General features: G+C 49.9%; 1 protein-coding gene across 7 annotated transcripts in view; it reads right to left on the reverse strand.

The window, feature by feature from the left end:
- LOC118227811 (lysine-specific demethylase 4C-like) overlaps positions 1–26,976 on the reverse strand; it is a 108,453-nt gene that overhangs the window by 41,288 nt on the left and 40,189 nt on the right. For 4 of the 7 annotated variants that reach the window (XM_035418740.1, XM_035418739.1, XM_035418736.1 and 1 more), the window contains exons 9-13: positions 12,116–12,306; positions 6,748–6,965; positions 5,892–6,317; positions 4,341–5,512; positions 3,739–3,865 (exon numbers count right to left, since the gene is read on the reverse strand). In XM_035418740.1, coding sequence (XP_035274631.1) covers positions 3,739–3,865; positions 4,341–5,512; positions 5,892–6,317; positions 6,748–6,965; positions 12,116–12,306 — 2,134 coding nt within the window. The remainder of the gene's footprint in view (positions 1–3,738; positions 3,866–4,340; positions 5,513–5,891; positions 6,318–6,747; positions 6,966–12,115; positions 12,307–26,976) is intronic. The other 3 variants (XM_035418738.1, XM_035418741.1, XM_035418742.1) reach the window with 3 other exon arrangements.

Genomic DNA, 26,976 nt, shown 5'->3' on the forward strand with positions numbered 1-26,976 from the left:
AGAATTCAGAAAGACTGCGCTGCCTCCTCTGTCCCCCCCAAACGCCCCCCCCCCCCCCCAATCCCCGGCTTTAGCCATTGGACAGCTCGTTACAGACTCATAAGGAGCACGGCTCGTACCTGTACCTTACAGAACAGAGTCGGCGGGGGAATGGAGGACATCAGGGCTCTCCGCGGGAGAAGCACGGCGGACGAACGTCACCGTGGACACAGACGGAATCCGCCCGCTTTCCCTCAACGACAGCATCTCGAAAGCAAACGTAATGGGTCCCATTTGCCGGGTGGCGGGATGCCATTTCTGAGCGCGTTTGAGTCTGGAGACGCATCCGGAGTACAATGTGCCCCCCCCCCACCCACCCGTCCCCCCACCCCAGTCTCGCCAATTTCCCCTCCACCATCTCCTAGGCCATATCATTAGCCCTAATGGTGCTTTTCTGATGTTTTCTCAGTGCAGGGCCTCTGTTTCGCCTTTCGCTTGCTGCAGCCTGAATTACAGTTCTGCACTGGTAAGCAGCTTGGGCAGCTTCTAACTTATCAGGCATTCTTCATGTTAGCCGTGAAGGGAGAACAGTTTTTAAGAATGTTCCCTGGTTTTTTTTTTTTTGTGGAAACTTTAGATTTAATTTCCCCCAGTTTTCCTTGGTTTAAACATACATAACACAGCTGCAAAGTGTGCATCCCAGAGCTGCCAGTCAAAGCTGGTCTCAAGGCCAGGAATTATATGACACACACAAACATTAGAGGGACTTCTCTCAAGCCTCGGCTTTTGACTTATGTGGACCACAAAACCACCAACTAACACATTTCATTTGCCCTGTCTGTGGCACTTAGCTCAATCGACCACTGATAAAAGTCTGAAGTTACACAGAAATTCAAAGTTTGACCGTTGCTACAGCAAAGCAAAGTCAATATCATATTTGCAAGTAAAAAAGAACATTATATAACTGCAGCTTTGTAACGTGTGTGCGTGTGTGCATCTGTGTGTGAGCGTTTAATATTAAACACCATTTCCACACAATGAAATAAAATGCTACGAGATTTTGTTGGTACATTCACTTTTGTTTATTTAAATCTGTTTCTAAAATTACGAGTCAATATGTTGTATTGTGATGCTGTTCTTCGGCTCAAGGGGAAATTAAAAGAAAAATGATGTTCCTTAATTATTTTGCATACAAAAAGACCAATTTTGAATCCCGGCGTTCAAAGTGGTATCATCATGAAAAGAGCACAATAATTGAAAGTGGCGTTTAATGTTTTTTGCTATCTCACCGAAACATTATTCACAGGGAAAAACAGAACCTCGGCACGAACGAGGCCCAAAAGCAGAGGACTGAGACTGGCCCGGTTTGGAGGCGACAGTTAATGAGGAAGAGAAGATAATTCACTCACAGGATGGATTTTGCAATCCACCTTTCTGGCCCGATAGCAGATAAAATAAATTGGGATTGGAGCCAGGGGAGCTGTACCTGTCTGCCTAAGCCACTCGCCCCAGGTGCTGTGAATGCGGCAAGCCGTCAATCTGTCAGGCGGGCGTTAGGAATAAAACACGGTTAAGCAGAGGCAGTTCTCACGCGCCAGGATTCACGGACACGGCGACTCTGGAGAGCCCTCGATGTGCGTGTTTGGCATGGCCGTCGAACGGTCACGCCTGTGAGAATGTGTGTTGGTGTGAATTCACACCGGCGACGGTGTATGTGGGCGTGAATTTGTGCTGGTGACGGTGCCCGTGAGCGCGAATTCCCACCTCTGACACCGCCTGTGGGTGTGAATTCACACCGATGAACTGTTTTTACTCCACAGTCTACAGTTCACAGTCCACTGACCCCTCACTCCCCCCCCACCCGCCCGAATCACACGCCTAGAGCAAGGCTACACCCCCACAGCCCACCCACACCCCCTGAAAACACAACAGGGTCAGCGGCGTGTTATTCCTTAACCCGCCACATTAGCTACAGCAACAACAACAACAGCAACAGACAAGCCCTGAAGTCCCAGCATGCCCTCCACTGAATGCTCGGTTTCCAGAGGGCTCTCTGACCTCCGGCAGGTTAAATAATGTCCTCCGAGCCCCCCCCCCCCCCGGGGGGGGGGCAAATTTAATGCGACGCAGCGGCTGGCTCTACAACTCCCCGGCGTGCGATTCCTCCAGACCCGTCCCTGGAACGGGGAGCGTTAGTTAAACGCCAGAAGAGTTATGGGACGGGGCTGGCGTGAGTGGGGGACTGCGCACAGGGGGGGCATTAGTTAAAGATAAAAAAGGACGGGCCAGACCCGGCCGCCATCCGTCTTTCAGACAAACAAATAAATAAATAAATAAACAAACAAATAAGGCCGCACACAGAGAACCGTTTGGAAACGCTGGGGCAACGCTAGAGCAACGTTCGTATCTTTAAAGCCTCCGCCTTTTCAACTCGTGCTGCCGAGCTTCCAGGCTTCCAGCATGACCTTGTGAACGCTCACATTCAGCAGGCTGCACATTTTTATACGTAAACCTGACTGCTTTGGTACTCACCTTAATCACAACTGATAGCGGGTAAGCTAAGCTGGGGCTGAGCTTGCGTAAGACTCGCGGGGTGAAATCAAATATTTTCCAGGCGCGGGTCTCTGTGTTTGGCCAATTAGGAATGTTCCTAACAACCTGTCGAAACGAGCCTCCCGCTCTCTCCCCACAGAGCGCTGAAGACACAGCGTGCAGGAGAGCCTTAATTAGCTCCAGCGAGCCGGTCCTCTTTCAGCGGGTATTTCGAGAAGACCGAATCGAGGCGAACCGCGGGCGCGGGGAACTGAAGAGCGGGGCGAAACGTCACCGGGGCGAGAGACCGAAGCCGTCCGACTGCCCCGGCCAATCGGGCGGCGAGCGTCACCGTGCGGGCGAACCTGAGCTCGACACGCCTGGGCAGCTTCGCTTTAACACGCACCTCTCAGCCTGAGCCCGTTACCCAGGAGACCAGCGTTAAATGAACAGGGGCCCCCCCAGCCCCCAGGAGACCAGCGTTAAATGAACAGGGTACCCCCCCCCCCACTCCCCAGGAGACCAGCATTAAATGAACAAGGTCCCACCCCCCAGGAGACTAGCATTAAATGAACAGCCCCCCCCCCCCCCCCCCAGGAGACCAGCATTAAATGAACAGGCCCCCCCACCCCCCAGTTCCCCTCCTTTAAACACTGCTGCCTGCTTGCCGCCAAGCACGAGTACTTTAATCCCCACTTTGTATAAGGGAAAGCAGCGCATACATCATCATAAACAGCTAAACACACATCTGGAGGAAATCTGTTTCTGCATGTGTACAGAAAAGGCTGACGTAATGCAAGTTATTTCTGCAAATGGAAGTGCTCTGGTTATCATGTGAGTCATAACATAAATAAACATGCATGAGACACGTTAAGTTCTTCGCCCACTGCATGAGATGTTCCCAGAACTTGTGGACAGAGAATAAGAGCAACCCCTGTATGGACTAGGAATACTGAACATTGGAATGAACAATAGCCAACATAAGACTATGGGTGACCCCTAATGTTGGAAGTACTTCCCCCCTGGGAAAGAGACGATTGAACATCAATACAAACAGGTACCCGGCATCAGAACAAGGATGACCCCTGACCATGGAAGTGCTTCACCTGTGTTATCTGCGACAGATGAAGACTGGTAAGAACAGGAGCTGTTGCTATATCAAGAGTGACCCTTGACCTTGGAAGTACTTCCCAGTTCACTGGAATGTGGCGGTTGAACACGACTCACCCTCGTCGCTGGCGGACTGTCGTCTGACCGCGCTGGGCATGGCTCGGGCAGGAGGCTTCCTCAGAGGGCACCGCCAGCTCTTCGCCACCCTCCTCTTGCCCACCTTATTCGCCAACCGCCTGGAATTCTGGGAGAGAGAGCGTACGCGATCACAGAGCGTCACCTCCGGCAAGCCCATGACATCCACAGTCTACTCTATAGTAGGCTCACCTACCCATAAACTTTATCAACTGCGTTTAGGGTGAACTGTTTAGCATCAATTACAGTACACAGAAAGGATGAAATCTTATACAGCGATGTGAGTAAGAACCTTCAGTGTTGCACGTGCGTCTATTAGATTCTGAAGCCTGAACAATGACAGCAGGGACTGTTCTGAGGAGCCGGTAAGTGTTTGGAAATGAAACGTGGGGAGAGCATTTGGCCGGGTATCTGAAGAGCAGCGCAGGTGAGAAGTGCTCACCGGCCCCTGCCAGAACGCAGCCTCGATTCGCTGGACCGTAAGTGCTCCCTCTTGATCCTGTAAGAGAGCCATTAAGGAAGTAGGGCAGCGAGACGCCGCCATGGCCCTGTTGTTGCCATGACAGCGGGGTCGCTGTACTTACAGTGCGTATCTCCCCCGGCTCGAGCTCGCCGCCGTCTCCGCTGTCCGGGTCGGTCGAGTCGCCGCGGGCCTCCCGCCGGGGGGGCGAGGGGGCGGCACGGCACCCCCGGATCCTCGTCTCCCAGGCGACCGGAGCCAGCGGCATCAGCTCCACGCGCGGGGAGGGCCCATCCGCCCCCTCCTCCTTTTCCGATTCCGGCGTCGTCGTCCCGGGACTCCGGGGCGCGAGGCGGACCTTCGTCGCGGCGTGACCCGGGCGTCCCGCGGGCGAGCTCTTCGGCGACGCGGGGTCCTCCGGCTCCGTCCCGCGCCAGGCGGAGCGGCTCAGAGGCCTCAGGCCGTAGCGCTCGCCCTCCTCGTCCTCGTCCTCGGCCAGACGCACGGGGAACTCGGGGTGCAGCCTCTCGATCAGGACCGCCGGGCCCTGGGAAATCAGCCTGTCCCAGATTCCGGAGCGGAAGGTTCCGGACCCCGGCGCCGGCGTTTCCGTACCCCGGCGAGGAGCAGGCACGCCGTTCTTTTTGGGCGCCTCTTCCGAACGTAGGAACCCGTCGTTTTCCTCCTCCTCTTCCTCGGGGAGGAGCGTGCGGAGGCGCACCGGCACCCGGGCGGCGGGCGGACCCAGAGGCTCCTCCTCCTCCGCAAAGCGACCCCACACGGGGGCTTCAGGCTCCGCCCCACGGGCCGTCCCGCCGGGCGCGGTCACTTCCCGGGACAGCGCGGGGGCCACGGGGTCTCTGGGAAACGAGGGCGGGACCTCGGCCTCCCCCCCCACCGCCGGGGTGAGAGAGGGCATCTGCCGGGCGGGAGGTGGGTACGGTGGCCCGTCCGTGACCTCGGGGGTCAGAGAGGGCATTTGGGAGCCGGGCGCTGGTCTGGGCACGGGGGCAGGGAGGCTGAGCGGGGCGGGGGAGGAGGGGCCTGTGGGGGTGCTGCACTGGAGGAGATGGCAGGAGGTGTCCGACACGCGTTTGGGTGGGCAGGGGGGGTGGGAGGAGCCACGCGATGCAGCATCGCAGCCGACAGGCCTCGGGCCAGGACACGCCTCCTCCTCACGCGCTGCTGGAACGGGATTGGCCTTCAGAGCCTCTGGTGCCGCGCCCAAGCCGACGGTCTCCATCCGGCTCACGCTGACGGTGCAGATCTTACCGCACACCACTAGCGGCTTATCGCCTAGGTGACAAAACAAACCAGACAGCCGATGTCAAACTCACTTTCCCGACCTAATTAATAAGCACTTAAAGTTTCGTCGAGAGATCATTTTGAGATGTGACAAAACCCGCATCCCTGAACATATTAAAGTATTACAGCTCCAACAGGACAGCCTTACGCTACTGTGAGGATGAGAGGGAGGTGGCTTTTCCTGTTTACCTGAGATTTCAAAATAATTTAAGTATATGTATGATCAATTAACATGTTCTTCACACACCCACAGTTCTCCCACCCAGAGGTGAGGCACGTGACCAGGGAATGGGCGGAGCCTGTGATTAGTGCATCGCAGGGGGCGGGGCTTGTGGCTGATGGGCCAGATGTAATCGTCTCCCAGCCTCACCTGAGAAGCGTGCCAGATTCAGGGGTGTGCGCGCCCGCTGGGTGTGGCCGAGCGAGCTTTCCCCTCCGCCCGGCTCCGCCTCTCCGTTCGACTCAGGGGCGCACGTCCCGCCGTCCGGAGCATCGTCAGAAACGGCGACGGAAAGTTCCGGAAAGACCACGCCGTCCGGCAGACCCGTGTCTGAAGACGGGAGCTCTGGAGCCAGGAACGCCGGGTCTGAGGTCCTCGGAAGACACCGCTCCCCACCGTCCTCTTCCTCCTCTTCGTCGTGCTCTGGCCTGGCCGCTTCGGGGGAAGCGGGGTGGCGGAACTTGGCGGGTAATCCGCCGTGGATCAGCGTGCGCCGCGCCGCGCCCAAGCCGACGGTCTCCATCCGGCTCACGCTGACGGTGCAGATCTTACCGCACACCACTATCTGCTTATTGCCTAGGCGACAAAACAAACCAGACAGCCGATGTCAAATTCACTTTCCCGACCTAATTAATAAGCACTTAAAAGTCCCATCGAGAGATCATTTTGAGATGTGACAAAACCCGCATCCCTGAACATATTAAAGTATTACAGCTCCAACAGGAGGGAGGCGGCTTTTCCTGGTTACCTGAGATTTCGAAATTATTTTTACCATCCTTCGTTTTCTTTTTTTTTACCATGCTATTTTTAACAGTGACCAAATAAACATATCTGCCTACCTGATTTAAGATTAATTTAAATCCTCATATTCCATATCCAAATCTAAATGAAAATATACCTGCGATCAATTGCCATGTTTGTCACACACCCACAGTTCTGTGATGAGTGAATCGCAGGGGCCGGGCTTGTGGCTGATGGGCCAGATATGATCGTCTCCCAGCCTCACCTGAGAAGCGTGCCAGATTCAGGGGTGTGCGCGCCCGCTGGGTGTGGCCGAGCGAGCTTTCCCCTCCGCCCGGCTCCGCCTCTCCGTTCGACTCAGGCTCCGCCCCCCTGTCCGTCTCTCTCCTCACTCTGGATTGGACAGCCACTCCGTCTGTCAGGATCTCCATCCGCTCCCCGAACTTCAGCTTCTTGGAGCGTGTTCGGGGGTAATGGAGGCTGCTGTTAACGAGAGTAACGATCGCAGCCCAAATTATGAGGTATAATAATATGGACAATTATCCTATCATTAGCAACATTAACCATTCAAAGATCACAAATATGTGATTAGAACCTTCTGAACTGATCATTCCAATGCTGATGTCAGGATCACTACTGGTAACAGAAAACAACAGAGTTCAAGAACGCAGACTTAGAATTTTGAAAAAACATTCCAAAAAAACCTATTCTTCAAAGGGTTAACTAGCCTGACATGAAGAAAAACACACCGTACCCCTGCACAAAAAATGATAATTTTTGTGACATTTCTATTGCAAAATAAAATCCAAATAAATAAATATATTTTCAAAGCTTTTAACATAGCGCAATTAGTCAACTACCCAAATTAGTCAGGTATCTGATCATTGCAAAAAAAAAAAAAAAAAAAAAAAAAAACGGGGAAAAAAAAAATTTCACCTCTCAGTTACCATTATACATGAACTGCATTTCCAAAACAAACCAGGTGAGAGCGAGTGCGCTGGGTTCCTATAGCGGGGCTTCAAGGCCAGGCCGAGAATAAGAGCAAGACAGCCCACGCGGTCGGAAGGAGGAGGGAAAGACACTTACGCACACATCGTAAAAGACACAAATCAGAGAAGTCCCTGAAGCGGTTGAAAGTATGCAGGAACGGGCACGCGATCGGCCCACAAAAGCACTTTCAAAATTTCTACACGTCGTGAATCAAAGACACCCTGACCAAAGTCCGTTAATAAGACATGAAGACGAGGCTTAGGACCTTATAAACAAAATTACAACCGTAAATACCCCGGGCTCGCCATCGTGAGAACGGCGGGACTAAATCTTACATCGCGGTGGTACAGCCTCGTAGCGGCTAAGCGGAGACAGTAGATCCACCGAGTGCAGAACAAAAAAAAAAAAAAACGTTTGTGATATCTCGAACATCTCCAATAAAACTGCTGAAAGGAGACTGTGTTCTCTCTCTCTCTCTCTCTCTATCTCTCTCTCTCTCTCTCTCTCTCTCTCTCTCTGGGGATGCAATTATTCAAAACCGAAACAACCGTTTGTCTTTTGGTTCTCGTTGAGAAAAACCTACATTTCCATCTTCAGAAATTAATTCACGACACCGGCAGGGGCTGTTGGGTGGGGGGGGGGGGGGGTAGTAAAACTTAAGCACTTGTTCTCAGTGTAGTGCTGGCGGTGGAGACGGCACTGCCTTGGCGCTTGGTGGTGAGAATATCCTACTCTTGCATTAATAAACTGCCCCTGTCATCCAGCTGACCTTTCAATAATCATACACCAAACTGTATGAAATAAAGACCAAAAAAAAAAAAATCCCCCTTATATGAATGTGTTACATGATACATTTTTAAATGGCAGCAAGCATGCTGTTTATGCCATGCAGTCAGGGTAATCAATTACACCCCTATAGTTGTTCAATTAACGCTTAATGTCAAATTGTAAGCAATTTAGATGGAAGAAAATTAAGCATTAAGCAGAGGAGACAAAAAAAAAACCTGGTCAAAACTATAGCGAAGAACAATTTAAGGATGACGGTAAATCTGCCTACCTCCAGCTAAATGTTTTTGCGAATAAATCAACAACTGCATCAAATGAAAAATCTGTTTTGTCCCTTTCAGAATAAGTTATCCTGGATCTCAGGGGAGAATGCCTACTAATTCAGCCACCATCAATTATACACAGCCACAGAAAGCTTTGGGAAAAAAAGGGTATTGATCGTCAAGATACCCAAGACTTTCTTTCCCAATTCAGTCTTTGTTCAAGAATGAGGATTAATATACAGGGAGCAGACTGTTCCATTTATTGTAAGTTTTAAAATGAAGGCCGGAATTCAATGTTCCATTTATCATAAGCTTGATTGCTTTTCCACTCGTTTGGACTGACAGAATGACTTCCATTATATAAGGAGCGACGGTCATTTTCGCGAAATAACAATCAATTCGTGGGCATGCGGCACCATTCGCCCGAGTTCAGCCAGGCTTTTCATGTGAGACGTGTCATTATGTAAATTAAGATCGCCAAATTGGAATTTTAGGAAACCCTTTTTTTTTTTTTTTTTTTTTTTTTGCAAACATTATCTGTCAGTTCGGGGGGACATTAGCCCCAATGCACGCTCCACGAAGCATGCTGTGCTCGGTGTTTACAGTAAGCTGGAAACCGTAAATATGTAGCCTATTTATTTATTTATTTTTTTTACCAGAAGCCGAGGCAGCAGTTGAATGCTCTGATTGGCACAGCAAGTCAACGGCCCTTATGAGGCTGATTAATGCAAGCGTAGCGCGGCCAATCAAGCTCTTTCCCTCCATTTTATGGTCTCGTACGACGCCCGAGGTGCCGTTTAGCTCATGAAAAACTCCCTGGGAAGATCTCTCGCTTGCTATGCCTCTCGCTCGTCCCGACCGCAGAGCTTCTCCACGCCAGCTCCCCAGGGGTGGAACAAACTCCCCGTTCCTGAATGAACCGCTCGGTTCCTGCCCGTTTTCCACCGCGGTCTGAAGACTCGCATCTCTTCAGACTGGACCTGGACTAACTATCCCTACTCTGCAGGGCACTCCCAATCTAGGATCGCTCTTATCACTTCTATCCTTCTATCTTGTTCCTCTAGCACTTTCAGTTTACACTTGTATCTCCGTCCTGCACTTGTATTGCACTAGTGTCGTTATCTTGACGTTGTAGCTCATTGTCATGCCTCTTTTGAGTTTGACTTGCCATAACTTTCTGACCGAGCCTCTGCTTACTGTGTGAACTGGGCTTGATGTTCATAGCTATGGATAACTGCTACATAATGAGTATCCCACCTTAATGGACCTTATGTTTTGTAGTTGTTCCAATGACTTTTGGTTGTTGACTTACTGTACGTCACTTTGGATAAAAACGCCTGCCAAATAAATGTAATGTCATGCAAAGTAACACCTCTGTCACTGGATGTTAAGCAGCGTGCCTTAAAGAGATTTTGGCAAACTTTCAGCGCAAAGTGAACTAAATAGTATGCACTCAGTTCCAAGCCAGTGGTCTAACTTGGTCTAGCGGTGACCTGAAGGTGAAATCATATCCTGTCACAGGGCCTCCACAGTATATTAAGTGCAGACCAGTATGCCCTGTGTGCTAAATATACTGACTCCTACACAAGCACAGCAAGCAAGGCAGCTCAGCTCAGAACAGTACGGCCTACCTTTAAAAAAAAAAAAACAAAACAAAACAAAAAAACTTACTGAAGGTTCCTCACCACAATGACAAAGAGAGAAACGATGGAGCGTGTGAATCACTCCTTCTGTAAAAAACCAGCAGAAAACAAGTCCGTGGAAAAAAACAAGCCCAGCTTCTTTAGAAATATGGTGCACATACTGTACAAACGCAGATTCCTTCTCGCCCACAAATAATCTGTCATCGCACATTGTGGTTACATTTATGGCATGCATGGTGCCTGAACAAATGTTTAAGTCCATATGCTCATATAAATATTATTGTTCAGGGTGGAACAACAGTTCAGGAATTGGACCTTCTCAAGTGTCAAGCAACTGCACTGAGGAATAGCAAGTCCAGTGTCTAAACTGCTATTCCCCACCTTAACAGGTCAGCTGCACTTAGGGTCTAAATGGTTCTGTTCAGGGGGTGAACTTGTAAGCAGGAAGGTTTGAATAGCGGGGGAATGACACCATTTTGCTTCTTTTTTTTTTTTTTTAAAGGCTGATCCTTAACCTTCCTCTAGTCTGTAAACGCGCGGCTGTGTACACAGGTGATATGTAATCTGTCTACTGTCTCCATAGGGCGAGGGAACCTGACGAGCCAACAAACAATTAACAGCGATGATAAAAAAAGCCGCGGGATTAGGAACAGCTTTCCCAGCTCTCAGGAGGTCAGTGTGCGGTGCCAGTCCAGGCCTTAAAACTCTGCTGAGGCTAGTGTGACTGACTGGAACGCCAGGAAAGGAGAAGAGAATCCAGTTTCCTAAGCAGCAGGAGAGCAGCGAGAGGGGCGTTAAAAACAAAAAAAATAACAAAACAAAAAACAAAACAGCAGTGACGTGTTCCTTCCTGGCGTGATGCAATCGGGAGAAAACAGCGCATTTGCAATCAGACACGATCGTGAGGATCTCGGAAAACGAATCCAGCACAGGCCTTCCATGTTACACACCCCCCCCCCCCCCCCCTCCACACACACACACACCCCCCCACACTGGATACCCAACGCGCCTCACACACATAATCACGCGTAAAAAAGCCGGGTCATGCACCGCTAAAGATTCGCCGCCGTTTTCTCATTAGGCTTTTCACAGCGGAGTTCATAATGACAGCGTGGAAATTTCTGGAAGGTTTTAGCCGGGGAGTTGGCAGGCAGATCGCAGATTATTGCAGCCCGTTTAATTGCTTCCTCCGCACGGTAACCCGAAGCTCTGCTCCGTTCTCCCCTCTCCCCGTGCGGACGAGGGAGGGATTAGCCGGGAGACGCCGGGCCCCTCTCTCTCTTTCATTACTCCCCCTCTCTCTCTCTTTCATTACTCCCCCTCTCTCTGGGAGACACTCGTTTAAATGTCTGGAGCACGCCTGGCCGCTAAAAGAGCGGAAGTTCGCTAACTCTGATACTTTAATATTAGGAACAAATTCAGCTTTTTTTCTCCTTTATTATATTTCGTGTTTATTTCTTATACAAATGAACTAGATGTACCTTGTCCTACATGCAGGACTCCCTAATCGAGGTGTTTTTCTCAGGTTTGTCTACTAATGTATATGTTTATTTAGTAATTTATTTATAATAAATCTGGCACCTGTGGCCACGTCTGTGGCTCGCCCCTGAAACACGTTGCGTCACCAGCTGCTTCTTTTCACACCAGAGCCCACAGCCACGCTCACAGAGTTGAGTCAGAGAAAGATTATCTCACACGCAGCCTTTGGGCAAGCAGTCAACGGGCACCCGATCGACCAGCAGGGGGTGCCAGAGAACGATGAAACGCAGACCTCCGTAACTGACGGAACTGTCCCGTAACCCTGGGTGACGCATTCACCAATCGTGTGCCGCCCTGTGGAGCTACCGGCCAATCGGGTGCCTGGCAAAGGTCCGGGCTCGATCCGATGTTCCTCTCAGGCTACCGACAGCCCTGAACCCGGAAGGTTCCACGGACGCGCCTCTCCGGTCACCTGGGAGACGGTCTGGGCCTCTTGCGCCGATGCAGCCAGGCCTGGAGCTCGGGCGTGGAGCCGGGCGTCGGCCGGGCGTGGTCGATGACGCAGTAGTCCCTCCCCTGCTTCCAGGCCTTGTAGCGGTCCGGCTGGAACCTCTTCACGAAGGGGCTCATGGAGATCTTCACCATGTCCTTGCTGCAGTTGCACTTGAGAAGGGAGACACAGAGACGCAGATTTAAGAAACCGGGGTCCATCCGGTCAGCGCCAGACCAAATACGTTATTTAAATAAAATGCGCATAAAATACTTTAACCCGTTTAGATACCGGTGAAGTCCCGGCAGATCGCTGGCATCTTACAGGAAGTTCTAAAATCCCACCAGCATCCAAACAACTAAACAAAAAAGTGTTTCAAATATGTATTTCGCCCTGGTCTGTTCAGGGTGAGTCAGGCAACTGAACACAATCAACCTCTCAACACCACTCTGAAAATAAAAAAAGTAATAATAAATAAATAAATAAAACATTTTTGAAAAAAGTTAAAAAGTAATACTGGACTATTTTTCATATTCCAGAGTTGAAGATGTGATGCACTGTGGTTAGACTGAACAGACGGCCTCGGGCTCCGCTTCACAGGAAATAAACCCAGGTTCAGTGGCACTGCTAATGTGATTTCTGCAACCAATTTAAACAAGTGTCGCTTTTTTTCCCCCGATGTTCTCGCACAACAATGTGAGAGAGGTGACAGAAGAAACGAAATAGGAAAAAGCAATGAAAGGAGGAAAAAAGAGGATGCGCTCCACACGCACCCGGAGATAAAAATCTCATTAATTCTGCAATATAATGGATCTGAGCTAATATATTTAAAAAAATATATATATATATATTTCTTCTACAAGTCGATGATGTTTGTACAGAATATTAATGATATACAAAAATAAAACAAAACAATAAGGAAGCGAGACTTGCTTAACGTCACTCAAAGTTGATGGAGCGTACCGGGGCTGAATTGAATCTGTGCCATTACCTCGGCAGCGCTAATGTTCCACAAAACCATCAAAACCCGGAATACTCTTCCAATCAAAAAAGCGTATTATGAAATAAAAGTACAAAAATAAAAGTAGAGAAAACCATGCGTCTGGGCTATGCGGTAACCTGGGGAAGGACGTTTTTGAAAATGTGCAGGCAACTAAAATAATTTCAACAGGAAGAGAGTTTTTTTTTTTTTAGTTTTTTTTTTTTTTTATAGTATTTTGAATTTATTCTCCATTGAAAAATATTTCCCACTGAAAACATGCTTATGGGAAGTGCACTGTGGACACAATGCCTGGAGATTCGTCTTCATTTAAGCAGGGCCCGATCCTGGGCCTGCGAGGTGCCCCACAATGCCCCTGTTTTCTGATGAAAAGCCGCGGGGCGAAGCCTCCCCAGCGAAGCCTGGCGCTGAGTCATTCCTTCTTTTACCAGATTTTTATTTACGCCGCCGAGATTGACTGTCGAATTTCCCCCTTCGCCCCGCGCGCGGAACCTTCCCGGCTAAACGCGCCCGTCGCCTGGCGGGGCCATCAAATCAATCATATTTTATTCGCCGCAAACACACATTACCCACCAAATACGGCAAAAATAAGTTTGTCCAAGACCCCCCCCCCCTCCGCCCCCATCACACACAAAGCGGCTTAACGTGCTCATTCAAAACACCATAGATTCTTATTAGAGCTAGACGCTCTCTTAGTTAGACCCCGGTGACAGAAATCGCAGATCGTTCCACCTCCCTGGCTCAGGCGTCACGCCCCGAAAGCATTCATCGTGATTTGGTTTCGAGCGCAGCGATGTGATTCTGATTGGTCAGACGCATCATTACTTCCCATCGTCGGAAAAGAGCGGAAAGAAAATGTGTTCTGGGCACAAACTGCGTTGTTGTTTTTTTTGTTTTGTTAGAATAATTCCACCCAAAGCCATCTGATTCTGAAGCGGGAACGAGGTTCTTCTCCAGCTGTGTTTGTCAGCTTATCCACTCGATCGCTGCCCTTGTAAACCACACGGGTCGGATAAACGTTTTTTGGTTTGCGGATATCGTGCTCGTTCGGGTTCAGCGCGTGGAAGCAAAGGCACACGAGGCTGCTACGGTCACGCCATCGCCGACAAGCGCCCCTCTCCCGGCCTTTACGGGGACGTTATCGCCCGTCGTGCTACCTTTCGGGGAAAAAACGGTCGCGCTAAAAACGAAAAAAAAATCCCGAAAGCCATCGGAACCGCACCCCACCCGCCGCGGCCGACAACGCCGTTAAAAAACCGGCGACAAGTCGCCCTCTCCGGTCCCGGAGCGAGAGAGAGAGCGCTGCTAAACGTACTGTGAAGTGCTGACTCGGCAAGCTCCTGTAAACAAGCTGAGGCCCATCGGCGTACTGCACAGTGATGCGCGCGTGTGTGTGTGTGTGTGTGTGTGTGTGTGTGTGTGTGTGTGTGTGTGTGTGTGTGTGTGTGTGTATGTGTGCGTGTGTGCGCGTGTGTGTGTGTGTGTGTGTGTGTGTGTATGTGTGTGTGTGTGTGTGTGTGTGTGTGTGTGTGTGTGTGTGTGTGTGTGTGTGTGTGTGTGTGTGTGTGTGTGTGTGTGTGTGTGTGTGTGTGTGTGTGTGTGTGTGTGTGTGTGTGTGTGTGTGTGCTGCAGAACACTACAATTAAAACCAAGGTCCCGCAGAATGAGTCCGCGCCACACTGCGGATGCGGGACGGCCGCGGGGCAGGGTGTACTCGAGCGCGCCCGTGCAAAATAAACCGGATCTCCGCCGGCCGGGACGCCGTCCAAAAGCGTTTACGGTGACGCCTTTTGTGCCGCGCGTCCGCCGGCGACGGCTTCGCGCCGGCGCGCGCCGTAAGAAAACAATTAGGATTCGGCGGGGGTGAGAGCGTACCCCCGTCGCGCTCGCTTGCTGCTCTTCCGAGCGGAGCTCGCGCGCGCAGGACGCTAAGTTATGCAAATCCAGCCGCCCGTAAAATCAAGAAATGACACTGATTGCAGTCGCCGTTTTTTTTTGTTACAGTGAAGCAAACAAACCCGCCAACTCAAGACATGACACTAAAAGCTCATTATTCTGGAAACGGGGCATTTGCATTTAAATTGAGTTAAATGACAATTCCTTCTGCGGCCCCGCTGATTACCGCTCCTCATCAGCAGACAACGAGGAGGATCCGGGCCCTGGCACCGCGGCGAAGCAGAGACACCGGAGGTGTTCGATTCGGGACTTCGTCTTAATAGTGACAGACGGCGGCGCTCTGTAACGTGTCTGTGAACGGGGCGTGTGTGGCAGCACACCGCAGACGAATCACGCTCACGCTTGGAGTAGCGTCAGATGAAGGGAATTTACTTCACATTTTTAAGCAGATGCTTTTCAAGCATTTAAACCAGTGTATTCCCCAACCCCGCTCTCCTAGCTCTGCCATCCTGCAGGTTTTCATTCCAACCCTAACAAAGCACACCTCGTTCAGCAGCTAGAGATCTCATTGAGCTGCTAATTATTAGAATCATGCGTGAACAAATTAGGGTGAATATGAAAACCTCCATGATACCAGATCTCCAGTAACAGGGTTGGGAACCACTGGTTTAAACATTGATGGAGGAACAATTCCACATAAAACATTTCACATGAAATATAGGTTAATGAAAAAACACAGAACGAAAGTGACTGATGGGATTTGGAGTCTGCAACAGCAAATTGTAAAGAAATTACATATGGCCCTTGCAGATGGTTTTCCATGTGATGTGGCTATCCAGAACAAACACGTACGTGTCAAATTAACTTTAAACCACGAAGTGACACTGATACATTATTAACACACCAAGTCACACACGCAACTAACACATTTCATTTTCCATTTTACAAGCCACAGCCGTTTTTTAAAACAGTGCTTCTCTCAGTCAGGCGCAAGGTGAGAACTCTCACAGGTTTTCTGAGCTTTGGAAAGCCCCCCCCCCTCCCGGCCCCTCGCTCTGCCAGCATCCCTCTCATTTCCCCGTTTTTATGATCATTGCCGTGGAGTTTTCCGGCAGGTTACCCCCCGCGCAGGCGCCCGGGAGATCGCTAACGCCGGGCTATCACATCTGGCGCCGCGGCGGCCATTAGCGGGCTGGGCCCCTCGCTGTCAATTAGAGGAGCAGGCGGTGAGGGCTGGACGCCCACGTCCTTCAGCGGGGGCCCAGTAAAACAGGTGACGCGGCTGGGGCGTCCTCGCTATTGCTCTGTCCCCTCTCCCCCTAGCCCCCCCTGAACCCCCTCTCAACCCACCCCGCCCCGCACCCCTCCCAACATGCACCTGTGCCAGGGCCCCTGGCTCCCGTTTTGACAAATGGCCGCTTACAGAGTGCTTTAGGAGGATCGCTGTCTTCATCCGACGGCCACTAAGAGTAAAAGCAGTTGGGCTCGGAGCCAACGCATTAGCCCACTGTTGATTTATTGAAAGGCGGAAGTACATCAAGAAATCATCTACTCAAGAAATGAAGAGGAGAGGTTTTTTTTTTTTGATGGGGAGGCGGTGGGGGTGGGGAGCGTTGATTTATAAATCACACGCAAAAAAGCCCTTGCTGCCTTAAGGTCACCCCGCCATCTTTTCTGCGGAGAGTTCCCGGTGACATTTTGTTTTCTCCTTCTGCCTGAACGCTGTTCTCTGATGAGACGAGATCCTCCAAAGGCTCCGCGTCACTTCCCGCTCTCGACATCTGACGTTATCCCGGGACGGCGTCCCGCACAAAGACGTAAAACACCGCACGTCTGACTGCGTGTAGTGATAAGGACGCACTGTGGTCCTAAATGGAGGTTCAGCGGGGACGGCCGGGGGTCCCAGCGGGATCCGAAAATATTCTTAAAACAGCATCACCCACAACCTATTAATTACTGCAGGAAGACGACTGAAGACAAAGCAGAGAGGGAGAAAGGCACTCAGACTCAACCACCGCGGCTTCCAGTCGGCCCAGCCGAAGGTACATTAAATCACCGCACCTCTGAAGGAATTTATGCAAATCGAGTGACTGATAGGGACTTTGTCAGCACATTAGAGGACATCAGGATGACAAATTACAAATTAATGAGTGTGAAGCATAATGGATGGAGCCCATTTACCCCCCCCTCCTATGGCGGGGTCTCTCCGGATGTGACCACCCAGTGTTCTGCCCCCTAGTGGTAGAGTATGCAAATTAAATAAATGGGATAAAACGGTCTCAGTGCAAACAGCCTATTTCTCAGCATACATTCTATTCAGCCACAAATATCAGTTATGAGCACAGAGGACATTTAATCTCTGTGTACAACCTCTTGCAGCCAAACTGAGGTACACAGTTGTACATTAACCAATCAAAGCTATTTCACCGTTCAGGTCAGTTCAGTTCATCATCCTAGTGTTTCTGGAGGTTACCGAACTGTCAGTGTTAAAATAATGAAAGAAGTGCATTACGACAGTGAAACTCTGACTCTACTTGCTGACCACAGACACGCGTCTGAACAGGGGTGACCTGCATATCACAAACAAATGTAATCTTTTATTACGCTTGGCAAATATCCGGATATGAAGCTATGGCATAAATAATTGGTTGTGACAGATAATTATTCACCGCACTGTATACACAACTATCAAATCCAGCACCGCGTATGACTCACGCCTAGCATATCGCACCTTCAAAACACAAAACTTTTAATAATTATTGAGGTAAATGACGCACAATCTATAGACGTAAACACATTTAACATTCAGGCTGTATATTATTACTTTTAGGGATGATAAAATCTTGTACAATCTCCTGATCCAATTAATATCTCACTAAGATGGCAGTTGTAAAAGCATTTTTTAACACAGACTTCGTCACTGAAGTTGACCTCTAATGGACTATGGCAGAACTGAACAAAAAAACAAAAAAAGCCAGTTAACACTTCTGAACCAATGAGGAGCTGATGTGGACCCACGTGGTCAGACTTAATCCCTTTGTGATGTACCTCCAGTCATATGATGGTCTTGTGACTGACACTGTACTGATGGTAGGTATGCCATCCACCAAGTTATGGCTTGGCGGGGCAGCATGCCCCATACCTATACAACACTGAGAGTTTGGCACTTTTCAGGATTCCCTACAATAACATGCCTGCTCACGCTCAGCCCTTAAGAACATTAACTTCTGCACCTTCTGACCTCGTGTAAACACACAGAATTCAGATACAACCTCACACGTTCACACAACAAAGCCCCAAACGCGGGTTATTTTCAGCTTTATTTTGTTTTTCCTCCTTCTTCTCTTCCTGCCGATTTCATCATCGCAAATGCTCCCGTCTCGCAATCAATAATTCTCCCCATTGCACATGGAAAATGTGTTTTTGTTGAGATACTGTTTTCCCTTATTGCCTCACTGAAATAGTTTTCAGTATTGCACGCAACACAATGCAATACCAAAATCTACTGCACTATGTTAAATGCAATAATATATACAGTTGTTCTGTTGAGCAGCATGTCTTAATATAGATCATCACCCCCCACCCCCCATCCCCCCACTCTCCTGCACCCATCAGCAATGATGTCATAGAAACCATGAAGGGGTCGTAATCCAGCTTCCAAATTCACCGAAGCCATTTCTGGCGATGGAGAGCAGACGGGTCTGCCTCAGACGGGGGTGTCCCATTAGGGTCCTGCATCAGTCGCCCCCCGCCCCCCCACAGACCTCCCGTTAGTACAGAACAGAGCCGAACACCGTGCGTACGGAGCGTGCTCAGCCGGGGGAGCGCAGTGCGGACTGAGCGCGCTCAGTGGCGCAGGCTCACGCAAGCCTCCCCCGCTTCAGACGGGAAAGCAGCCAGCTGGCTCCTCCCCCGTGAGAGCGCTCCCACGTCGCCTCGAACCCGGACGTGCGGGGGAGGGGCGTTAAACTGGCAGCACGCTGGCGGCTCGACTGCACGCGGCCCTTTTCAGCCTGGGGGGGGGGGGGGGAGGGGGGGGGAATGTGCCCTGGCCATTCGCAGATTGCGATGATGTCATGCTGTCATTAACCACAAAGAAGTGTGCCAAACAAGCCTACGATAGGGCCAAGTCCTGAATGACAGATCCTGCCTCTGCTCTCCCACTGCCTATGTTCTGCCAAACTACTTACCTACCGACTGAAACTACTTACCTACCGACTGAAACTACTTACCTATCGACTGAAACTACTTACCTATCGACTGAAACTACTTACCTACCGACTGAAACTACTTACCTATCGACTGAAACTACTTACCTACTGACTGAAACTACTTACCTATCGACTGAAACTACTTACCTATCGACTGAAACTACTTACCTACCGACTGAAACTACTTACCTATCGACTGAAACTACTTACCTACCGACTGAAACTACTTACCTATCGACTGAAACTACTTACCTATCGACTGAAACTACTTACCTACCGACTGAAACTACTTACCTACCAACTGAAACTACTTACCTACTCAAACTACTTATCGCCCAAAAAGACTTACCTACTGAAACTACTTACCGCTCAGAAAGACCTACCAACTGAAACCACTTACTGCTCAGCAAGTCCAACCGACTCAAACCACCCTACCCCCTCTGGAAGACCTTCCAAATCAAACTGCAACTGCGAAAAATTTTCACCGCACCAGTTACGGCCATTCCCGTGACCGTGCACTACTTTATTTCAACACTTCGGAAATTGGGCGCACCTGAGCTCCTCGCGCAGAGAACGTCCCGAACCTTCAGGTTTAAAGCTGACAAATATTCCCCCTCCTGCTCGGAAAGCACCGATCAGCCCGCGGATGATTGGAGCTCTCTGAAGCGCCCCGAACATCAACACCGAACGTGACGGTTCATTCACCATTTCTGCAGTTTACCCCTTTCCCCTTCTTTGGGCGGGAACTGGACATATTTTCTGTTCGTCTCAGAGATCCGGAGATCCTAACCTAGAGATACGCAGGGCCTGTCGCTCCCACTCCCAGGCATATGCATTAAACATAAGGAAACGTGCATTATGAAGTCAATTACATGGAAATACCTTAAAGCGCGATTATTGCATTATTTAAATATGTCGCTTTTACCTGAGCTTTGCCCCCAGACAACAGCATTCATCCTTCATACAACCGAATGCTGGAAAGATACAGCGAAAAAAACCAACTCAATATGCATAGACCCGCGTTTTTTTTATCAATTTAATAAGACTCGGAAGCTTTTAAGCGACTGACTGAGGCCTCTCCATACACTCTGAGCAACTCTGCAGGAAAAATATGACTTTGAATTATATCCCTTTTGAATACCATTACCATTTGTGGTAAATGACATGAGGAGAAATTGAAATTTAAATCAGGTGCAAGTCTCAGCACCCGAACCTTTCGCATCCCGAATGTTCAGCACACCGAGAAAGAGAACGAGCTGGAAAATGAACTACAGAGGCCAGGATGCACAGAACATGTTTTCTGAGATGCACACACACACACACGCACACACGCACACACACACACACACACACACACACACACACAAACACACACTCAGGTCACGCCGGGCCTAAAGCCCGTTTGACTCACGCTCCACTCTTACACATCGGTGGGTCACCTGTAATACCCAGAGCGACTGAAAGGTCAGGGGCCTCTTCTCCACAGCTGGGCACTGAGCGTACGCGATTCGCACGGGACTGACACCCCGCTGATGCGTGAGCAGCGTTAAAATGCGTGCGCGGCTTTGGCGGTTTCACTGCCTCGCTGCACGCGGGCGCTCCGTCGCAGGTGTGTGTGCTGCACGGTGCAGCGACGCTGTCAGTTACGTCAGTTACGTCAGTTATGTCCGTTACTTCTGTTACCAAACGCCCCAGTAACACCGTTCCCTCAAAGACCGGAGTCCGAGCAGGAAATGGCCGACAGGAAATGACCAAACGACCCTCGGCCCTCCTATGCCACTCGGGGCTGAAGTGCTCCCATTTTGAAACACGACAGCCCCACAACGGTTTTCGTTTTCTAAACGCCCGCACATGAAGGCAGACTGCAGGCCCTGCTGATTCCAGCATTCCTGACGAGCTTTTCCGAGCTGGGGCGTCCCGGGCGTCTCTTTCCCTGGCATCGCCGCTGGGCTCGCACGCAATTCCAAAAAAACGTTAAACGTTCCCGTGAATCAGAAGCGTCCAATCTTTTCCAGGCTCCAGGATCGGACGGACAAGCAGTCGGGCAGAAGCCTCCGGCCCCGGGTTCGGGTTGCCAACGGTCCCTTTCCAGAACGATCTCTGAACCAGAAAGGCTGGTACACTAGAACGGCACGTTGGCGAGTCAGCGGCCAAGAATCTGTTCAGTTATCCGTTTTATCTGGCAGACTCTTTTACACTGACTGTGAAAGATATGTGCAGCTTGCCATGTTATTTAATGACAGGGCACTGCAGTTCATAAGTATTATAAGTGGACGGTGCCCCATTTTTAAAAATTGTTTTGGCTCCGTTCTCCAGGCCAAGGGACCTGAAATGGATATGATGTTAAAGGTCAGACTGTCGGCTTCAGTTTGAGGGTATTTGAATACAGTGCATATCAGGTGATCCGTGTAGGAATTACAAGCCCTTTTAATACATTTTAGAGGACCAAAAGTAATTGGACGATTGATTGGCTCAGCTGTTTCTCGGCCAGCTGTGTGTCACTGCATTTTTTCATTTTCCAAAAAGCTAACAAAACGTCACAGGTTGATTCCAGACACTGGCGTTCTCAGTCTGTGCTCGAGTACAGAGCCAAAACTACAACAAAAAAAAAAAAAATTGTGTCTCGCTGTCCAAATACATACGGCCTGCGCTGCATGTCAGCCCAGGAGCACGTCTGCAGACTGAAAGAGGAACATCAAGCGGCATTAAAGAGAGATCCTTCCCTTTGTCGGGGTCCAGACGCGGGGCCTGCCGGAGGGTGAATCTGTCTGCGGGCCGCTTCCCCCAGCAGCGTCTCTGTGAAGCTCGCGCGGCGAACCCCAAAAAGCCGCTTAAGGCCGAGTTCTGAAGCGGATGCTGCCCCTTCGCAGAGAGCATTAGTCAGAGTTTGTGTGTCGCGCTGATACCTGGGATGGGGGAGGGGGGGGGGGGGGTGGGGTGGAAGAGACTGGGGTGAACGGGGACGTGTGGCAGAGCGGATCGGAGATGTGGGTACCGCTCGCCTAAAAAACGTCAGGCCCCGTCGGCAGCCTCCACAAAGCGTTCTTAAACATTCACACGCACCACTGTCTGACACTACGGGCATGATAGACTGGTGAAGTGCAGGAAGGTGGGGAGGGGGGGGGGGGTGGGGGCACACCTTCTTAATCCAAGTAACCACCCCCCCCCCCCCACCCCCCACCAAGTCCTTCTTGAATTGGCCTAAATGAAAAGGCCTGAGTAAGAAACAGAAGACGCGATGGGATCTTCCTTCCAGGCTTGAGTTGGCCAGACCCTGGTGTTTGTGTACAAACCATAACTCTGCACATCCACACACAGAGGCGCCGCGTAGGAAAGGGCCACATTTGGATTCTGCTGAAGCAGACATCCTTGTGAGGCACAGCATTTTAAATATGCCTCCCTTCAGCTCCTGACCAACCAAAAGCCAACAACAGTAAATCACCTGCACCATCACCTGTGTCCTTCAGACGGGTGCGACAGCATGAGAAAGCACACACAGACATGCGCAAGCACACGTATACACGGACGGATATACACACAGACAAACATACACATGCTCACACACACACACGCACACGCACACACACACACGCACGCACGCACGCACGCACACACATGCACGCACACACACTCACACACACACACACATACACACGCATGCACACACACACACACACACATACACACAAAGTGCCTTGAGTTACGGTGTAAAAATGAAATGCTGCAATTGTTTATGACAGTTGGTAGTGGTAGAAAAAGAAAGAGAGAGAGAGAGATGGAGGGAGAGTGGGAGATGGAGAGAGAAAGAGAATGAGAAAGAGAGAGAGTGAAATGGGTGAAATGGCCTGACTGTGCAAGGCGGGGGGGGCGGGGGGGGGGGGGGGGGTCTGACACGTACAAAACAGCTTCACTCCGCACACATCCCCCAGGCCCCCCAGGGGACTCAGCCATGTGTGTGCTATTAACAAATGGCGTGCGGAACGTTCTGGCACACGGCCGCGCTCCGAATATTCATACGTCCCAGCTGCCGGGCCGGCCGACAGGACCATCTCCTGCCCCCCCCCCCCATCCCCCCCCTCACCGTACGGTAGCGGGCCGGGAGCCACGGGCCGCAAGACAGATTCAAAAAAAAAAAAAAAAAAAACGACCAAAACCGCCAAAACCTGGCTTCACGCGGGACCACGTCGCGAGGTGAAGCCAGACAGCTGGAACTTTCCATTGCCTGGGTAACGGCCAGAAGCTGCCGCACACGCGCCGCACCCTGGCGTGGTCCTCCAGTCTCCCGGACACGCGACGTCGCTCGCCGGTAGCCCTACGAACGCTGAACATGTGATGCTGATCTCCCCGCTGATGCCTACAGCCAGGCCCTCAGACTTCAGTTCTTGGAGGACTGGAGTTTCTCCTGCCCACCCATCAGTTTCAGCACTTTAGGCTCAAACCCGCCATGACTAAATAAACTAAAGTCATTGATTGGCTAAAAGGGCTGCCACACACCGATTACAAGCACTAAACAGCCCAATGACTGAAATGGTAAATGGACTGCATTTATATAGCGCTTTTATCCAAAGCGCTTTACAATTGATGCCTCTCATTCGCCAGAGCAGTTAGGGGTTAGGTGTCTTGCTCAAGGACACTTCGACATGCCCAGGGTGGGGTTTGAACCGGCAACCCTCCGACTGCCAGACAATCGGTCTTACCTCCTGAGCCATGTCTGCAGCCCTCCAGGACCTCAGTATGCAACACCTGTTCTTAACAAATATAGAATGCTGTTTATTACTATTATTATTTTATCTTTTCCACAGTGGAGTCGAGCGGTAAAGGTTGATGAGCTTGGTTCAGTCGCCTGCTTTAGCCAGCAAAGGGAGCGTGAGTTCACAGGACAGAATCGACGGCAGCCCCGCCCAAAACACCTGGTCCAGTTGTTCACTGCGGTCACCTGCAGGAAGCTGAGGTCTCACCCTCCAGCGCGCACCTGATAACTTCACTGGACACGCCCACTTGTCCCGCTGCGCGTGATCGATACCTCCCTGAAGCCTGGCTCATTTCAGCTTCATTAAGCCACCCTTCTTCAGCCTGCAGGACTGCCGAGGACTTCTGCATCTCTCTTTCACATTCTCTAAGAAAGAAAAATCACGCGCTGCGTGAACCAAGAAGAAGATGAGGTCACCGTGCTTAATGGCCAACGTGTGTAGAAATGTCATCCGATTTGCTCCTTCAATCTTTGAATTCTGCACGTTATTTTGAAACGTTACAGCACTAGGTACATTTAAACGAAAACTTTGCTGATCTGCATCAGTTATTGCGAAGGGTGCTATTTGTTACGGAACGGCAAAGACAGGATTTGCAAAAGCAATGTCATCCAATTTGTCTTTTAATCTTTGAATTCTACACATTATATGTGCATACAAGCATTGGCGCACACCCCCACAGGGTGTATTAGCATTGTGCTATCTGAGCTGAGGAGTGAAATGACACTTTGGCTGACATTATTATTAGCCAGCTATTGTCTTTTTGTTAAGGGAGGCCTTCGCTGATTGCGACTGCAATTTAATCAGGACCAAATTGTGTAATTGCCTGCTTTGCATACGCATTTTTTTTGTCAAGTGAAGTGGTCATATTTTTCTTTTCAGACAAAAGACTTGCACTTGACTTTAAAAAAAAAAATAAAAATTAAAAAAAAAAAAGAAGAAGAAGCGAACTGCCGAATTGACCAATCAGCATCGTCGCTTCTGAGCGGCGCAGAACTCTGCCGTGGCCGAGGATGAGGATGTTTGTCCGTTATCAGCTCGGGACGCTTCAGACGTTCTGACGACGCCCCAAACGACAGGGCCCAACCTCGCTCACCCTTATCGCCGCGGTCGGGTCGAGTTCCGGAACACGGCGGAAGTTACTGCCGCTCGCCGATCTTCCGCGCAGCTTTTCTTTTTTCGACAGAGCCTTAATCTCCCCTCAAGCCGTCAAGCAGAGCACTCTGGGTAATAAACAGAGACAGTCGGTGGGGAACAAAAAATATCCCAGGCAGGTGTAATACGCCTCGCTGTGAGACGGAGCTTTTGAGTCTGACCGGAATGTTCTTCCTCCTCGTCGCTGTGTCGACGCGAGAAGCCAACCGACACAGCGGTGTGGGGACGCACCCCCGCAGTCCGACGTCAGATCGGATCTGCCGACACACACCTCGCCCTGAGTAAAAGGTACACAAACGCTGGTAATCCCAGACCATGACGATTTCTTTTTTTGCACAAAGCTTTCAGGCTGCAGAGAAAGCGCTGGTGTGGATGACCTACTCTTTTTTTGAGCGATTAACACCTGTGAGGGTAGCGGTGGTGAACATTTTTAACGGCAGGTCCCTTACCACATCGGCTGAGAGGGACTGTCGGTTTGGAACACACGCAACACGCACATCTGTTTTGAAAAAAAAAACCATCTGCAGAAATTGCATCATCGCCATCTCACGTAAGACTAAGAGAATAACTGGCAACAAGATGGAACTCCGACTCGAATTCAAATTATTTCCCAAAAATAGCAAAACTGTTTATGCAACGGAACATCTGCTTGCGCTGAGCGCTTCTCAACAAATCTGCCGGTCACCAACTGTCATTTTAATTTCCAGTGAAAATTACAATGAAACTTTTTGCTCGTATGCCTTGGACAGCATTCTGTTTATGTTAGGTGACCCTCCGGGTCTGCTCTGCCACTGAACGCTTCGACAGTTGGCCAGAGAGAGAAAAAGTGGTTGCAGCCTTCCAGTTTAAGAACTGAAGATAAATTATGGATGCGGTCCATGTGCAGTTTTTTTTTTTTTTTTAACTCTTATTGTCACCCAAATGATTGTGTGACAGCGCTTACTTTCCTCACAGATTGTTTTAACCAGTTTAACAATTTGTTTTAGATCGTTCGTACCAATACAAATTCTCGTTAAAGTAAGACAGCTATGCTACAAAATAAGGAAATTTATATTCATATAGTCAAAAAGGTGCAGGAGAATTACATAATCATTTGATGTTCCTTCGGCCCAACCTCTGGGTTTTCGCTGGCTCCGCCTCCCAGGAATTCCTGCCTCTGTTCCCATACGAAAAATTCGCACCCTAAATATACTTCACACCCCCATCTCTTGGCACGGTCGTGAATGCAAAGACAGCTTTGAGCGGCTATAGGCACAGATCAAGAGAGACGTTCAATAAAACTGCCTCACACACTGAACTGGAATAATAAAGGACCAACACTGCCCTCTTGCTATGAAAACAACCTCTCTGCGTTGTAGGTGCATTCACACACAAAGAGCGCATGGAACACAATTCAGCAATTTACCGTAAATATATAATGCGTGTACGAGTTCATTCTGACATTGTCGTATTAGTTAACGACGTCTAGAGTAAACCGTGCGCTCAAACTTCACGCAACATTACTGTTAACCTCGATTAAACAATTCAAACAATTCTATTATTCTAATTATAATAGTCTCCACACAAGTTCTCAACACATATTAATACGAAGATATGGAAATTTCTGAATTTGCATCAGAAAAGAAAAAGACGATACGTGGAGCCTAATTAACTGCCTCTTTCTGGAAAGCAAAGAAGAAGAAAAGCTTGCAACTAATTCAAAAATATTCAGCCACTATTGTTGCCTAGAGCTTGTTATGAATATCAAATTAATGGAGAGAACAGCAGCTCACATAAGTGCAACACTCCTCAAAGACACAGAAAGGACACACAGTAGATGTTAGGAAACATTCG

This window comes from Anguilla anguilla, chromosome 5 (assembly GCF_013347855.1).
Source record: "Anguilla anguilla isolate fAngAng1 chromosome 5, fAngAng1.pri, whole genome shotgun sequence".
Classification (NCBI taxonomy): domain Eukaryota; kingdom Metazoa; phylum Chordata; class Actinopteri; order Anguilliformes; family Anguillidae; genus Anguilla; species Anguilla anguilla.